Here is a 16,590-nt window from a genome sequence, read left to right on the forward strand (position 1 = left end):
AGATAACAACATAAGGGGTAGCCTGTCTTAGTGGGTAGACAGCTAGCCTTAGAAGCAGGAAGACTTAGCTTCAATGTCTAATCCTGACACACATTAACTATGTGATTCTGAGCAAGCCATTTAATCTTTAACTACTCCATACAATCCACTAAGATTATAAATTGCAGAGCAGGTGATAATATGCATTTGTAGAAGGAATTTCCTTGTTGGGTATATCCTATCCCAATAAAATTCAAGTCCTGTTACCTCCCTGTCCCCCACCCTCAAACCAGGCAAAAAAAAGCATATGATAGGTGCTAAAAGAATATACAGAAGATATGTGTGATAGGAGTTTAGAGAAAATAAAAATCAGTCTGGCCTGAGATTGTCTGGGAAAATTTCACAGGGAAAGAGGGTCTTGTACTTGGTCTTTAAGGTAAGGTAAAAATTAAATAGATAGGTGAAGGGAGGGCAATCCAAGGGAGGAGAATGGTACCAGGGAAGATGCAGGTGCTGCATTGATGGTAAAACATAATATTAACTTAAAAAAAACCCTAAAACTGTCAACTCAAGATTCCAATCTGATTCTCCTTCAGCTAGAAACATTTGGATTTCTAATAACTTTCTCTTATTCTAAATAAATAGTGAAATGTGTTCAACTGAATATGTTCCAGATTTGCAGAAGTCATGCATTTTGGTTAGTGCGTGGTTTGGATATTGTGGTACAGCTGCTATGATTATACTGTTTTGTTGGGGAACTATCCTTAAGCATTTAGCACTCTCTTTAAAACTACTTGTCTGTTCAGTATGTAAGAAAACACTGCTTTAATAATAAAGATGTTAAAGGCTGTTACCTGTCTAACCTGTCCAGTAGAGCTTTAGTGCCCAGAATATGTAGGGACTTTGTACATAATATTCTATTTTCAACTCCTGTCCTTAGTGCTCACATCTTTAAACCCCAGAGTCACAGGGATGTAGTTGTTTTGTCTTCCACCCATAACATTAGCCATACTTTACATAGGTGCAACTGATAGTTAATCATCAAGCTTTAGGTAGAATGTTTTTTTCCTTGTCATTTTTGATAGGGGTGAATGGGTGAGTTTCAAAGAAACCCTAGAAATGCATTTTTTGGGGAAAATCTATTTCTGCCCAAACTCTTTGCAGTCTGGCATCCTCTCTCACAATTCTGTTAAAGCTTCTTTCTCCTCAATGACCTCCTTATTACCAAATTAATTGGCCATTTATTCTGTCCTAATCTCTCTTGATCCCTTTTCATTTTCTCACTTTCATGACAAAGTTAGTCAGTCAGGCAAAAAGCATTTAATAAGTGCTTAGCATGTGCCAAGATAGTGCTAAATGCTGGGGATACCAAGAAAGGATGTAGATGTATATATGTGTACACACACACACACTCCTTGTCCTCAAGCACTTTCACTCTCTTCTTACTTCTCTGACTATTCCTCCTCTATATTTATTGATGGAGCCTCATCTTCTTACCACTCAAGTGTGGTTGGTCACAAAAGTTCTTCTATTTACTCCTTCCCCTCTTCTTCCCTCCCTTCTCCTCCTTACACATGTTTTCTTTCTGATCTCATTCCCTGCCACAGCTAAAATAATCACCTAAATGAAAATTACTTCCAAATCTATATAGCCTATGTGTGCTCCTAATCTCTCCCCAAAGCTCCAATCTCATATTTCCAAGTGTCTGCTGGATATTGCCATCTGGATATCTCACTAGCACATCGAATTCACCATTTATGAAACTTATTTGCTAATATTCTGTCCTCCTCCAAACCTGTCCCTCCCCTACCTTTCCTTTTTATTGTTGTTTGAGCCACAATTTTTCTAATGTCTAACTTTGTAGTTCTTTGATTTTTTTTTCATTTTGCTCACCACCATGTCCAGACAGTTGTAAAGTCCAGGTAACTATACCTCTGCCTTGCTTTTTGCATCTTACACCACTTCATTCTTTTACTACAGCTAAGTTCACATTTTCAAATGTTTTAGCTTTACCATTTTAATAGACACCGAATTGGTCTTTTTAACTAAATTAATGTAATTCCTTTGAATCTGTTTCCTTTCTCAATTCATCCTTCACATCCCTGCTTGAATAATATTTCTAATGTGCCATTCAGATACATCTCTCTTCCATTAAAAAAAAAAAGAAAGCCCTTCAATGCCATTTGTAGCATAAAGAAAAAAGGTATAAATTCTTGATTATGACATTTAAGTCCTTCAACAACCTGGCTCAAAGCTGCTCTTACCACTTTATTTGATGTTACTGTTTGTCATGTAGTTTATGTTCCATTCAAACTGGGCTACTCTCTGCCTTCTGTTATCATCCTGTACTCTTTTCTCTCATACCTTTCATTGAATTATCTCCCATGCCACCTTTCATTTTTATTATTTCTCATGCCTAGAGTGTATCATGCTATATCCCCCAATCTCTTTTTGTGGAATCTTCTCCTTTCCTTCAAGGACCTGAGGCACATGAAAAGAATCTTTTTGTTCAGGTATCTAATAGTACTTTGCTTGAATTTCTCCTTTACATTCATCTCACTCTCCTATACCTTTCCCCTATTATATTGTAAGCTCCTTGAGAGAAATTAATGTTTTTGGATCCCAAGCATAGTACACACAGTGTCTTTAATAAAAATAGATATTATAGTGGAGATTGCTGGACCTGGAGTCAGGAGAACTGAATTTGAATCCTGGACAAAGCAGCTACTAGTTGTGTGACCAAAGGCAAGTCAGTTAAAATCCCTAGGGCTCAATCTCCTCATCTGTAAAATGGGGATAATAATGCTTGAATGGCATACTTTATAAGCATTGGGTTTTTGTGGGGAATGTACGTTGTAACGTTTAAAGTAACATAGATAGAAATGTGACTTATTATTGTTATCATTTATAAGAGAAGTTTGTTGAATTGAATTGAACCAAACCTAGAATAGTGCTAGTGACACAGAAAATTCCAGCCCTTTGCTTGATAGGTGGTTGAAATCTTTAAACATTCATGAAAGCAAGTATACAGATCATTTTTATATTATCATTCACACGTTTAGCTTAATCCTCATCTCAGAAAAATGACTACAAATGTATTATGTATCACTTACGTTATGAGTTCCTTTTTGAGTTCTCTGGAATGGAGCTTGGGTTTAGGACTTGGTATGGAGACCTCCCCTGGGTATTTTTTTTCCTCTAAATTTTCTGGAGAGATCACTGGGTCTTTCTGAAAAAAGAATACAGGTGTATCATGTGGAGGGGATTTATCTTTTTCCCAATTATATCTTTGATATGATCATTAGAGGAGAAATGTATAGGAAAAATTAATGCATTTTGCAACAATTGAGCAGTGGCATTTCTGGGGAATGTAAGTGATGAATTCTTTTTCTTTTCCCTCTAGAAGTCATAGGGATAATAAATTATATTGACTAAATTTTGTTAGAGTTCCTGGAGAATATAGGAACAGTAATGATATACCCCCATAGAGCCATTACTAAAACAAAGTTTTAATTCTGTAAAAACTAAATGTAGAATTTAAGCCAGGATTATATTGAAGAAAGAGCACAGTACTTAGTGTCAGTAGAGTTTGAACCCTGATTTGACACCAGCTGTGTGATTGGGGACAAATGACTTAAACTTTTGGAATCTATTTCATTATCTATGTAATGGATAATACATACACAGCCTAACTCAAGGTTGTTGCAAGGAAAGAAATTATCTTATTACCTAGACCTTGGGTCTCCAATGAACTCTCTGCCTGTTGAAATCCTACCTATGCTAAGAGACCTATTTCACAAGACACCTCCTCCACGAAGCTTCTTCTGATAGGCCCAGTCAAAAATGCCGTTTTTTCCCCTCCCTTGGACATACTCTAACAACCCATTATTCTTACCGTATTCTGCTTGCTCTCTTAGAATAATTGTATAGTTATTATAAGATTTTTTTGTATAGATATATGTGCTTGAGTATCTTATTTCCCCTGCTATATTTGAACTCATAAAAGACTATGCATTCACTATCTTTGCATCTCCTGCAGTACCTGGCATGTTGCTTTGAATATAATAAACGCCTAAAAGATGGTTGTTAAATGAACTATTAAGCCATGTAGAAATTAGTTATTTTTTATTATAATTATCACTAATTTAGGTAAACTCCATACTTTTTCTAAATCCACATAGATAGGGATCCATGTTCCTATTGACTTAAAAATGGCCTAATGGCCAATGCTGATGTGTTTTGGGCTGGATTCTTGTTTTCATTTTTGGGTTACTTAAATAATTTTCTCAATCTTTCACTTCATTGCTCCCCATTCCTCTTCTGTGCTTTTAAAAGAGAGATGTGAATTGCCAATTCTCTAATAAAGAAGATTTTTTTTTACTTTCTATTTCAATATTGAATGTTTCATGTTAGAATATAGTTATAAAACTCCTTCATTATATTCTTGATTGTAGATTCAAGTAGTAAGTATCTTTAACATGACCTGTTCATTTGTAGATAAAAATGTAAAGCTTACCATCTGTTGTTTTACTGCAGAGTTTCTATATGCATTACAGAAGGGGATTTAAAAGCAACCTATTAATTATAAAAGTTTAAGCTGATTTTTTGAAATTGAGTATAAAAATAATATTAAAAGAATTATGGAACATATATAAGCCTTTTTCTTTCTTGAAAGAAAAAGCTAATGTTTCAATGGCCATTTCTACTGGAACATTTGTAGTATGTAATAATCTTTTGAACCACTCACACTTGTGTATGAGATTGTGTTTGGAAATAATAACACTTTCTCCATCTTCTTTGTTTAACACACCATCCTAGGAAATTTATATATAGTATATAGTTTAGGATTTAGGTGCCCCATACTTAGTACAGTTGGGAGGATAGGCTGAATTTTAGTCAAGAGAAGCATTCAATATTAGTTTCCCAAATGACTAAGATTAAAAGAACTCATAATCTGTGCAATAAAAATTAAAATATGTTATATGATTTTTTAAAAAAAGCTTTTGGATGTGTGAGAAAGAATACATGTGTTTGTGTGTGTGTGTGTGTGTGTGTGTTTTCCAGAGAGAATGTGTGTGCAATGAAATTCCATTAATGTACAGATGGAAGGTTATATTGATTTTAGCAAAGACCAGAACATAATGGTAACATGAATAACAGATAATAGCATCTGGCACTTTTAACATTTTTTAAGCCCTGAAATCTTTGGAGAACTGACAGTTGAACTAAATTGACAACACTAGTTATTTCTCCGTGCTTTCCTTTCAGAGATATTTTGATATTTTTCCAGATTCAGGATTTTTTTTAGGGGGCATCTGGACAGGCTATTTCACTGAGAGAGACAGACAATATTTTCTGGAAATTACCACCAAAATTAAGCAACTGTTGTGCATATGAACTAGATAACAATGAACTAGAAATAGATATAATCACTTGGTTTCTTTGCTTGGGCACCGAGGATGGGAGCAAGAAAGAGAGAACCTTTAGTCTTCAACTTGCAAAATACAGTCAACAGTTGAGCCTAACTTGTTGCCAAAACTTCTTGGTAAAAATGAAAAATTTCACCAGTCAGCAGTTTTGTGTGGCAGGCTGACTGCTGGTCTGGGTATCAGAAGGACTTGGGTTAAAGTTCTGACTCTGACATTTATTACCTATGTGACCCTGGCAAAAATCATTGAAATGATCCGAGTCTTAGTTTCTCTATCTATAAATGGGCATAATAAACATATATTGCCTAGCTCATAGACTTGCTGAGATGGAAACCCTCTCTTATAGAAATGTAATCTATTATTTTCTGGATATTTTATTTACATGATATTAATCATTTAATCACAAATATTTATTTAGAGCCTATTATGTGCCACAAATGGTACGAGGCCCAGGGGATAAAAATAAAAAAAAATTTTTTTTAACAGTCTCTGTCCTCAAGGAGCTCATTTGATTGTTTGATGTAATTGAGACCAAGATCAGTCAGGCTATGATCTTAGTGCTTCTTCCTGACAACTGTGGTAATTACTATACTTCCTCTAATATGAACACCACAACTACATTTTGCTTGCTTCTCTTTCTCCTTCCCTGTTCTTTTATTCTTTTCTTCCCTCTCCCTTTTAACTTCTTTTCCCCTTCCTGTGCTGTGGGCCTGCACTCTTGTGAACCTACAGCTATTGCTTAAGTCTCCTAGTGACTGACCCTTTCTGAAAAACAAATCACCTGGATAATTGAATTCTCTTTCTTTTTCCCCCAGATGTTTTAGTGTCCTGTGGTGATTTGAAAACCCCCTATTATATCCCTATTATTCAGGAGCAAAGTAATTTGTAGCAGAGAACAAAAGGTTTCTATATACATGTCACCAAGTTATTTTCTGAATCTTCATCTATATGCTTGTTTTTAATATTCCATGCCTTATTGTTATATTTCATATGCAATGAAGGTCAATTAGGTGAAATGGGTTATTGCAGGAAGCCTGAGCCCAAAACTTCCCTGGAAACATTCAAAGACTTCAAGGACATCATGACCTATTGCTCCAGCCTTTTGGGAATAACCAACTTCCTGGCAACTTACACCCAATGAGTATGAGAAAGGGTAAATGAATCCCCTTATTAGAGAAAGAGTCCCTTCAATATTCAATCCAATCCAAACTTCATGCCTAGGTACAGAACAGGTAGTGGCACAATACCCTGTTTCCTGTGGGATAAGCTGAGTATTTCCTCAATACTAGGCAGATAAAGGAACACATGACAAAACAAAACAAAAAAACAACAAAAAAAAATGTTCAAATAGCAACTGGCTGACCACTCATCAGAGATGTGAGGAAATGATTATAAATGAGGTGTTTGAGCTAGATGGCTTCTACGAGTCCTTCCAAATAAAGGATTCCATTGCTGAGGTCTGGTTCATTTTGTAGTTTGAGTTAATATCAGGAAAATGAAAGACTTCCTACTGTACACCTCATGCAGTGAAGTGGTGCAACAGAGAGAGTACTGGGCCTGAAATCAGGAAGACCTGAGTTCAAATCTGGCCTCAGACACACACCAAATGTGGGCAAGTCACTTAACTTCTGTTTGCCTCAGTTTCCTCAACTATAAAGTGGGGGTAATAATATTACCTACCTCCCAGGGTTGTTATGAGGCTCAAATGAGAGAATATTTGTAAAGCACTTATCACATAGTACTTGGCACATTGTAGGTACTCTATAAGTATTAGCCATCATCATTACAATGTCCTAAGGGAAATCGCAGAGTCACAGAGTTTTAGAGTTAGAATGAACCTCAACAGCCTTCTAGCCCTGCCTGTGCTCAAAAAGGAATCCCCACAAAAGTGTACTTGATCAGTAGTCTCCCAGGCTCTGCTTGAAGCCTCCTAATGATGTGATGTCAAGCATTAATTGGATTCTTTGTGACCCTTCATTCATTGATCCTGGTTCTCTCCTCTGAGCTCTAACAGAACACCTAATTTCTCTTCAATGACAGTCCTTCAGGTACTTGAAAGCAACCACTGTGTGTCCTAGAGTCTTTTCCTCTATAGGCCAGACATTCTCAGTTCCGTCACAAAATCCTCATGTGGCAAGGACTTCTGTGGCCAGGCTGGTTGCTCTTAGCTGGATACATTTGAATCAATCAATGGCCTTCTTCAACTGTGGTACTGAATTTGAGTACAATATTCTAGAGAGGCTCTAACCAGGGCAATATACAGTAGAACCACCATTTCCTTACTTCTGAAAGCTATAACTCTCTTAATGCATCCCAATTTGTTTTAAGTTTTTTTCTTTTGACTGTCACATCATACTGTTGACTCATAGTGTAACATTTGCAGTCCACTAAAACTCTCACAGGGAGTGATAGAGTGGAAAGAGCTAGATTTGAAGTCATAGGAACTCGATTCAAATCCTTACTACTATGTGATCTTGCGGAATTCATTGGACCTTTCTGGGCCTTGATTTCCTTGAATTAAGGAGATTGGGCTAAGACACCTTCCAGCTCTAAATCTTTGATGTTATCACTTTTTAGTGGACATAATTGAATATAACTTACTTCTTAATAGTGATGCTTTTCAGGAACTATGTTTACTGTACAGAACAATATATATCATGTATACTGTATAAGTATAAAATTATAGATATATTTATGAATATATATACTCATTGTGTATATATTCTCCCATTATATGTAAATATATGTGTATACATATACACATACATATATACATACCCACTTCTGGGTCAGTATCTTAACGCAGATTGCTTTTGTATCCCCGGTGTCTAGCCCAATATCTGGCAAATCATAGACCCATAATACATGCTTGTTGAATAAATGGATAAAGAATGGAGTATCCAAAGATGTAACAAGTTAGCTAACGTGTCACATTGGGGGAAGGAAAGGAAATAAGAAATTGGATGGTGCAAGCAATGTGCTAAACGCTTTATAAATATTGTCTTATTTGATTAAAAAAAATGGAGGTATTCCAGTTTACTCTTATGGATATTTTATTCATTTCAGTCTTTCCTAAAACAGAGAATCATGGGAGTTCAGTTAAATTTGATTATTGCCTATATGGTTCCTTCCAGGTCTAATTTTTTTTTATTCTGTCACCCATAATGTGCATATAAGAAATCACTATTCCAAAGCTTTTTTTTTATCATTATATGTTGTTAAATTACTAAAATCTAAGGACTCTTCCAAAACTTTATAAGCTTTCTTTTGGCAGATGATGCATTCCTTTACATCTTCCAAATATTTTTGTAGTTTGTATATCTGTTATATTTCAAAGAAAAGCTCAAATCTGTGATAGTATGTGTTTGTGCATGTATACACAATACATATATGCAAATACATATTTGTGCATGTCTATACAAATGCACATATACATACATGTAGTTTAGAGCATAAAAATTGAGATTATTTAAAAATTAAGACACTATATTCATCTTCTCAACCACTAATCTTACAAATATGTTCCATTCATTACAAGAAGGAATTGTTCAGCCCAACTTATTGCCAGTATTATAAAAATCCCTGATCATTTTATAAAAAGGGCAATGCTTTTTAAAAGTTATATTTATTTGCATTTTTTCTCGTGGGATATAATGAAAGCTAGAATTCATATAGTGCCTACTATGTGCCAGGTACCAAGTACTATTAATATCCTCATTTCGCAGTTGAGGAAACTGAGGCAAACTCAGATCAAGTGACTTGCTCAAGGTCACATAACTAGTAAGTGTCTGAGGCTGGATTTGAACTTGGGTTGTCCTGACTCCAGGCCAAGTGCTTTATTCACTGCACCATCTAGATAACTAATGGATCCCCAATGTGCTCCATCGCCATACTCAGAGATTTGGAAGTTAGTTCTCAGCAAATTGGGTTGATAGAGTACAGGATTGAGCTAAAAGTCTTCTAGCTCTAGAATCACATTCAGTAGCCTAAGTTTAAATTTGAAACTTCCAGCAGAATTTTGTAGTCTATCCCTTGCCTAAAGATGCATCATCCCCACGGACTTGTAAAATCCTTTTGTCTTTGGAGATCTCAAACACTGCAGCACCTGGTTCAGCAGTGTTTAGATCTATGATTATACCTTTATTAGCTTGAATAACTAGGAAAAGATGTTACCTCTCCAGGCTTAATTTCCCCATTTCCTTTATCACCTCTAGTTCTCTTTGCAAACCTTATAGTACTATTTTATGAATGTAAGTTATTATTATTATTATTTACTCACCATTCTGGTCATTCTACACTATATTCTTTCCAGTTTTTCAGTGTGTTTAATCCAATCATAATATCTATTGGTTCAAATTTGACACCTCATTATGGGTGACTGTGATGAAGCAATACTGATTCTCTTTCATGGGCAAATCACCTCAAACCAGGGGAATTTGAACAACTAAATTTTCAGCATGAACATAGTATCTCCATTTAAGGCTTAAAAGGAATAAATCCATGATGAAAACCAAATCCACACAAACAAGTCTTGCTTTACTCTTTGAAATTCAGCAAGCAATGAAGAGAAGGGAATTCAAAAGATGAGAAATCTTTGATACAGATGGTGTACTGACAAATTCAATGGACAGGTAGTAGTAAGAGTTGTATATTTGTAACTTAATGGTAATGAAGAAGGATAGACATCACATTTCTAGTAACCAGGTCCTTAGAAATGGAGAGGATTCTACTGATCACTTCTTTGAATTACACTGGGTCATGAGTTAGAAAACCCAAGTTAATTCTTGCTGCTTGCTATAGATTCTGGCTGAATTTCCACGACACATAGACATTGGTCAAAACTTTCAGGAGTTAGACAAGACTGTAGCAACTAAGTATGTAGCTCCTTCTGAACTGCAGAAAGAATAGGCTTTGTCAGAGTTCTCTGTGATTTCTAAGTGTCTTTTACAGTATTTAAGATAGTTGACATTCATCATTTGACACTTGAAATGATTAGCACTTATTTACTTGTGCACATTTGCATTTCTGTCATAACTCTGAGGAAATGAATTTGACATGACTTGAAGATTCTTAGTTATCCCTGGTTTTATTTTATCCTCTCTTGTGGGTCAGAAAGAATGAATAGGCTAACATTTTGATATACAGTGATGCATTAGCCCCATACTGCCTGCTGAATCTTGAAAGGATAGATAATATAATTGCTTGAGCAGTGTACATAGTTGCATCTATAATGGGTATAAAATTTGATCTAATGACACATTATTTTAGGCAACTGGCAGGAAAAGGAGGATTCATTTGCACATTCCTTCTGCAATCTAAGATAATCATTTCCCCCCACCTCCCAAAAATTTGAAACAAGGTCTAGAGGTGAATTATGCCTTATCTACATTTAAAAATGAGATTATATATATATGTATACATATATATATATGTGAAATTGAGGAACAAAAACTGAACACTTTTCAATGTAGGACACATCTTGAGCTTCTTCATTGAGAAGATTGAAAAATTACCTCTTTTTCCTCTTCTTTCTTTCCATGAGTCTTGCTGTAGTTGATAGGTGTGTCCCAACCCTCCTGCTCACAGAGGGCCTGGTAGAAGGCAGCATTTACCAAAAGGCTTCTTGTTTTGAATGGGGAAGATGAAGAAGTTGGAATCGAAATATGAGGAGAAGTTAGAGGTGTGGCCTTGTCCAGGCTTCGATTTTTTTTCATGCTTAAGTCCAAAGTGCCATTTTCATCCACTTGTATCTCAGCTACCTGATAGGAAACAGAAAAATATTTAAGTAACAGTCTGTGATTTTAGGCTTCTCATGTGAAGCTTTTAAGGGATAAATTTAAATGCAAGCTTTTATTTAAATGTATCTGATTTTAAATCCAGATTTTAGATTTATATCAGCTAATGTTCAATTCTTAGGCAGACCTAAGAGTAGCTATAATAACGCTCTTCATTTTTTAAAGCCATAAACAAAGTAAGTCCAATTTTGATATTTTCTTTGAAAATTTAATGTTTATTTTAAAGTATCAATTTTAAAGTGTATTATTTTATTTTATGATACTTTCATATTTTTAATATTTTAAAGTTATTTTAAAGTGGAAATCAATGGGCTAAATGTAAGTTCTTTTTCTTAACTTTAGATTTAAATTTTCTTGACACTTTCTTGGAGAGAATCATGACTACCATAATTGGTAGTTAAAAGCTTCAATGCTCTGGTGTATCAAGAGTTATATTAAATTGTTCAATTCCCCAAATATTATAATATTTGTCTTAGTGGTAAAATGTGCAAAGATAAACAGTGGAGGAAAATGTTCTAATGTTCTAATTAGATGAAGATGAAAGTGGCCTTTTACCACTTTCTGTTATGTGAATTGGAAAAGAATTTTTAAATCATGAAAGTGAGTGAATGGGAACTGAACTTCAGTGTGACATTTAGTTGTATGATGGTGTCTTTCCTTATAGAAGAGGCAAGTCAGTGCCCATACTTCTTTGGGGCATAAGTTTTATAACAACAACTTCAGGCTAGAGAGTTTTCATGTACTTCTTAGTTTATATGCCACAGTGTACCCTCACCCATCTTTGGGGTACCATTAGCCAAATTACTCAGGAAACAATTACATTTTGCTTTTGTTTCAGTCTGGTACACTGTTGAAGAAATTAAATTAATACTGCTTTGATTCCTAAAATTACTTTTGTATTTACTTGAGTTGAGCTCAGGAATTTAGCTTTCCCTCTGAGTTAAAATTATTATTTAAAAAAAATAGTTGTTTCTCTCATACCAGTAGCCCTTGAATACTTCTAGGATATGTTTGTTATCTTTAAGCCACACAAGTTGACCTGTTACCATTCTCAAAAGATATATTGTCTATCCTTGCCTGTCATAAAATTAGGGGAATTTATTTTTTAATCTCTCTCAAAGAGACAGCAAATTTTAGCTTTAGCAAAGATTACAAGATGTAGATGAGGGTTTCATAAAGCAATTAACATTCCTTAATTATTAGAGAAGGGTGGGGACTAGCCTCAGGTGAATGCCAGCCCATATTTCTAAGTATAGTCAATCATAATGTTCCTGTTCCAACCTTACAACCTATTGCTTTTTCTCCATGTCTACCAAGACCTCTTCTTTGGAGACAAATATTGTAATATTTGGGGAATTGAACAATTTAACACAACTTTTGTTATGTGTTAATAAAGAAGGTCCCCTCCTCATTTCTTTTTTTTAAAGTTATATATCACTGTTAATAAACTGATTTTGCTCAGAGCTCTTAGTTTACCTTTACGAATTTTATTTGCCATACTGTCTGTACTCTATAGTTTTCAACCATATAAGCGAAGTCTGATTCTTTAAACGAGGAGCTTTTAACCTGAGGTTTATGAATTAAAAAAAAAATATATGTTGATAGCTGAAATTCAATATAATTAGTTTTCTTTGTAACTATGTAATTTATTTTATACAATTAAAAACATTATTCTCAGGAGTCCATACACTTCAACAGACTGCCAAAGGGGTCTATGCCACAAAAAGGTAAGCATTCCTGGTTGTGAACACCACAGTACAATAACTTTCACAATGAGTTAAGAAGAACACTCCTGTCACTTTTATAATTGGTCCAAATTAGCACCTTTCTGACATCATCCATCAATTCACAATTAGCCTCTTCTCTGAGCAATCTTTATACTCTTTTCTTTTGGCTGGCAAAGCTGGAGTCTTTCATGAATCTTTTAGCAAGATACTAAAGCATGTGGTAGCCAGTTACATCCCCTGGGGGATTTAATATATTCCCCCACAATTGCCATGCATGGGTGTAAGAGGCACACTTGCCTAGTTCCATCGGCCAGCTGTTTGTGTGCAATTCTGAACTGAAAGCCCCAACTTGTCCTTGCTTCTTGTGCCTGGCAGAGTTTGTGCTTTCAATCTCTCAGCTTAAAAGATAGATAAGCTTTATTGTATTCATGGGAAGTAAATACACTTCTAATATGTTTGAACTAAGATGCTTTGGCTATATCTTTCTGTCCCCTTTTAGTAAATAGTTTAATCTCCTGTGATAGTTTTAAGCCCTGAATTTGACAGTACAGCTTATCCCGGATAATAACTTAGTAACCACAACATCTTATGCCATCTGTATAATATCAAATACACTTTTTATACCAGCATTAATAAACCTTAGTTACAAAAATCCAAGATATTAACTATATCAGTGCCAAGTGCCCTCTCCAGGATATGATAATTTCGCCTTGCCATGGCTGCATCAGTGTTTTTTTGGCTCCACAGTTGATATGTAACTATAGCAATGAAACAGAGCTACAGTAATCAAGTTTAATGACCAATGTAAAGTAAAATGCTAAATATTGTAGTTGCTGACATTTTTCATAATAAAAAAACTTGGGTTAAGACTGCACAACCAACATTCACATAAAATTCCAGACCTCTGTGACAGATGGCTTAGGAAAGGAAGCCATGTGACTGGGCTGCAGTAGTTTTATAGTGCAAAACCCATAAATAGTGCAGATTCTCTTTCACTGAAAAAATATCAACTACTCCAAGGCAACATCAAGCAAAAAAATGGCACAAAGCAAAAAAAAAATTAAAAACCAGAAAAAATCAAATTCCACAATTATTAAATCCTAACAGGGTTCATCAACTCCCAATGGGAAGATTTTACATCTTCAGTCACCAGGGTGGATTGGAAGGATGGGGGATGGGAACAACTAGCATCAAAAAACTCATAGGAGGATTAAAAGTCATGTTTTGTGTAGTTTTCTAAATTTCACACTGAAGTTGGGCCTTTCATAGAACACCTAATTCTGACTGGGAAAATACATGGGTTGTACATTTGTAAAGCAGTGTACAGATGGGCTTTAAGTGAGCGCACAGATGCATTCAACAATTAAGCATAGTCAGAGAAAAATATCCTTTTCTGCCCATAGAAGGATGGATCACACGTTTACAGCATGGCTTTTTATTCAGGGCAGTATCAATATCCATCACTTTGCTTTGTGTAGTTCAAACTCCCAACGGCAGTACAAAAAAGAAAAGAAGAAAATGGCTTTTTCTGATATTGATTCACTTTGCCAATCCCAAATCTCATAGAATCTAAGTTGGATGGTAGAGATCATCTAGTTCAATCTTTCCTTAGAGAAATTCTCTTATACAAGCCTCCAAAGAGAAGGTATGTGAATTCACTATTGGTGAAGGTGTGAATTAGTTCAACTGTTTTGGAAAAATTACTTGGAATTATGCAACAAAAGTTACTAAAGTTACCAAATTCATAACCTTCTCCCCCAAAATTGTACAACTGGAACCATAGCCCCAAAATGTTACTGAGAGCAAGAAAAACAAACCCACATGGACAAAGATGTTCATTGTAGTAGTTCCCAAAAGTTGGAAACAAATTATGTACCTAATGATTGGGGAATGGTTGAACAAATTATGGTATATCAATGAAATGGAATAGTACTGAGGTATAAGGAATGGATAATATGATGAATTCAAAGAAGTGGCTGGATGTGCTATTTAGTTTCATTTCTTAGATATTTGTTTTGAAACTTATTGTAAATCACATTATGGGCTCTTTGAGGCTAGAGATCATACCTTCTACTTTTTGGTTAAATTCCAACACAATGCAATGCCTTAAGATCTTAAGGAACATTGGTTGAATAAAGAAATAAATTATAAAGCTAGGAGCTCAAAAACTCATTTAAAGTTGAATAAAGGTTTTTTTTAAAACAAAAATTTACCTTGGCATCTGATCTAGCTAGTCATGAAGAATAAAATTCTAAAATGAAATGTTGATACCCCCAAAAGGCTTGAATTCAAAGCTCTTATACTGACTTGTTCAACAGCCAACAAGTAGAAGGTACCCATAACATTCACAGCAAAATAAGCATCAAGTCTTGAATTTACTGTGGCTAAATAGAGGAGGAACAAATGACTAAAATTGAAGTTTAAAATTAGAATGCTCTACATGGCCCACAAGTTTTCCCTGGGAATCTGAATCATATTATATGAAACCTCTTTAAATGATTCTATTTGGTCTTTGAATAACAAATGAGAAGCTACTTTGTGCTATTGTCCAGGGGATAAAATGAAAGTCAGTGAACATTTGGTTTTCCTCCATAGTTGTCATTTGTTTTCCTGTGATTCTTGACCCAGTGACCTTTTTCTCTGCTTTCTGATAATATTTTCCTGGCAATAAATGGGGCCATTCTGCCATTGGGGTAGAACTATGGAGGGAGTATGCCTTTTGATTCTAATAATTGAGACAGCCACTGGCTTATTTCTCTTAGCAGGGAGGAAAGAGGGAGATATGACATCATTTTTGTTTTCAGGTCTTGTTCAAGCACAAAACAGACTCTGAACTTTAAACATTTCATGCAAGTGTCAATTTTTTGTTTTCTTTTAAGGCACACTGTGCATATGCCATTTTGTCTAAACAGGTGGGGAAAACACCAAAACATTAAACAGAATGCTTGGCAAGCAACAGTGATGGGGATAAAGATAGACTGTGAAGCTTGTTCCTACCTCTGTGGATAAGGGTAGGAGGAAGGATGTAAAATGGGGGATATCTCTGACATGTGTTGGCACAAGCTTTCACTGGGAGAGAGCAAGGCTCTCTGCAAACAACTCTACTGAGGGATTGTAATTCAATGACTAGTGCCAGTTTGTGCTGAACATTATGACTGTATCATAGCCTGAGTTACCTAGGTTAAGGATGTGGCATTCCAAACACCAGTCTCAGAGTAATCCCAAGACCTCTCTCCAGTAAAGATTTATGAGTGACAGAGATGGTTTGATGGTAAATGGAGCACATGCTTGCTCCAGTAACTAATTTGAGTCACTTCACACAGATGTTTCAGGATCAATATACATAGCAGAATCAGAAGAGAGCCTAACACATTAGAAGAAATTATAACTATTTTTAGTATTCAGTCATTAATAACATTACTGTTTGTTTCCAATTCCTTGATTTTCCAAAGTGACATGCAAGCAATGCATGTGAATGATTTTGTGACCATGTTATACTGGAATTTATTTTTTTAGATCCCAATCATTTTTACCCCCATTTTCTAAATTCTGCACTTCTTGCTATAATGCTGTCTAGAAAGTTTCAGTTCTCCTACTGATGGGGACTTGTAAGAAAGAAAATCAATGTGGATAAACATATTTGCTTCCTAATTTGATACA

At 35.2% G+C, this 16,590-nt stretch overlaps 1 protein-coding gene across 1 annotated transcript in view; it reads right to left on the reverse strand.

Annotated features, from left to right (window-relative positions):
* Positions 1-16,590, reverse strand: part of LOC114054129 (suppression of tumorigenicity 18 protein-like) — a 351,033-nt gene that overhangs the window by 40,988 nt on the left and 293,455 nt on the right. Inside the window, exons 13-14 of the mRNA XM_027877273.1 lie at positions 10,922-11,167; positions 3,093-3,208 (exon numbers count right to left, since the gene is read on the reverse strand). Of these exons, the coding sequence (XP_027733074.1) occupies positions 3,093-3,208; positions 10,922-11,167 (362 nt within the window). The remainder of the gene's footprint in view (positions 1-3,092; positions 3,209-10,921; positions 11,168-16,590) is intronic.

The sequence above is a fragment of the Vombatus ursinus genome, unplaced genomic scaffold (assembly GCF_900497805.2).
Source record: "Vombatus ursinus unplaced genomic scaffold, bare-nosed wombat genome assembly UNPS02014812.1, whole genome shotgun sequence".
Lineage (NCBI taxonomy): Eukaryota > Metazoa > Chordata > Mammalia > Diprotodontia > Vombatidae > Vombatus > Vombatus ursinus.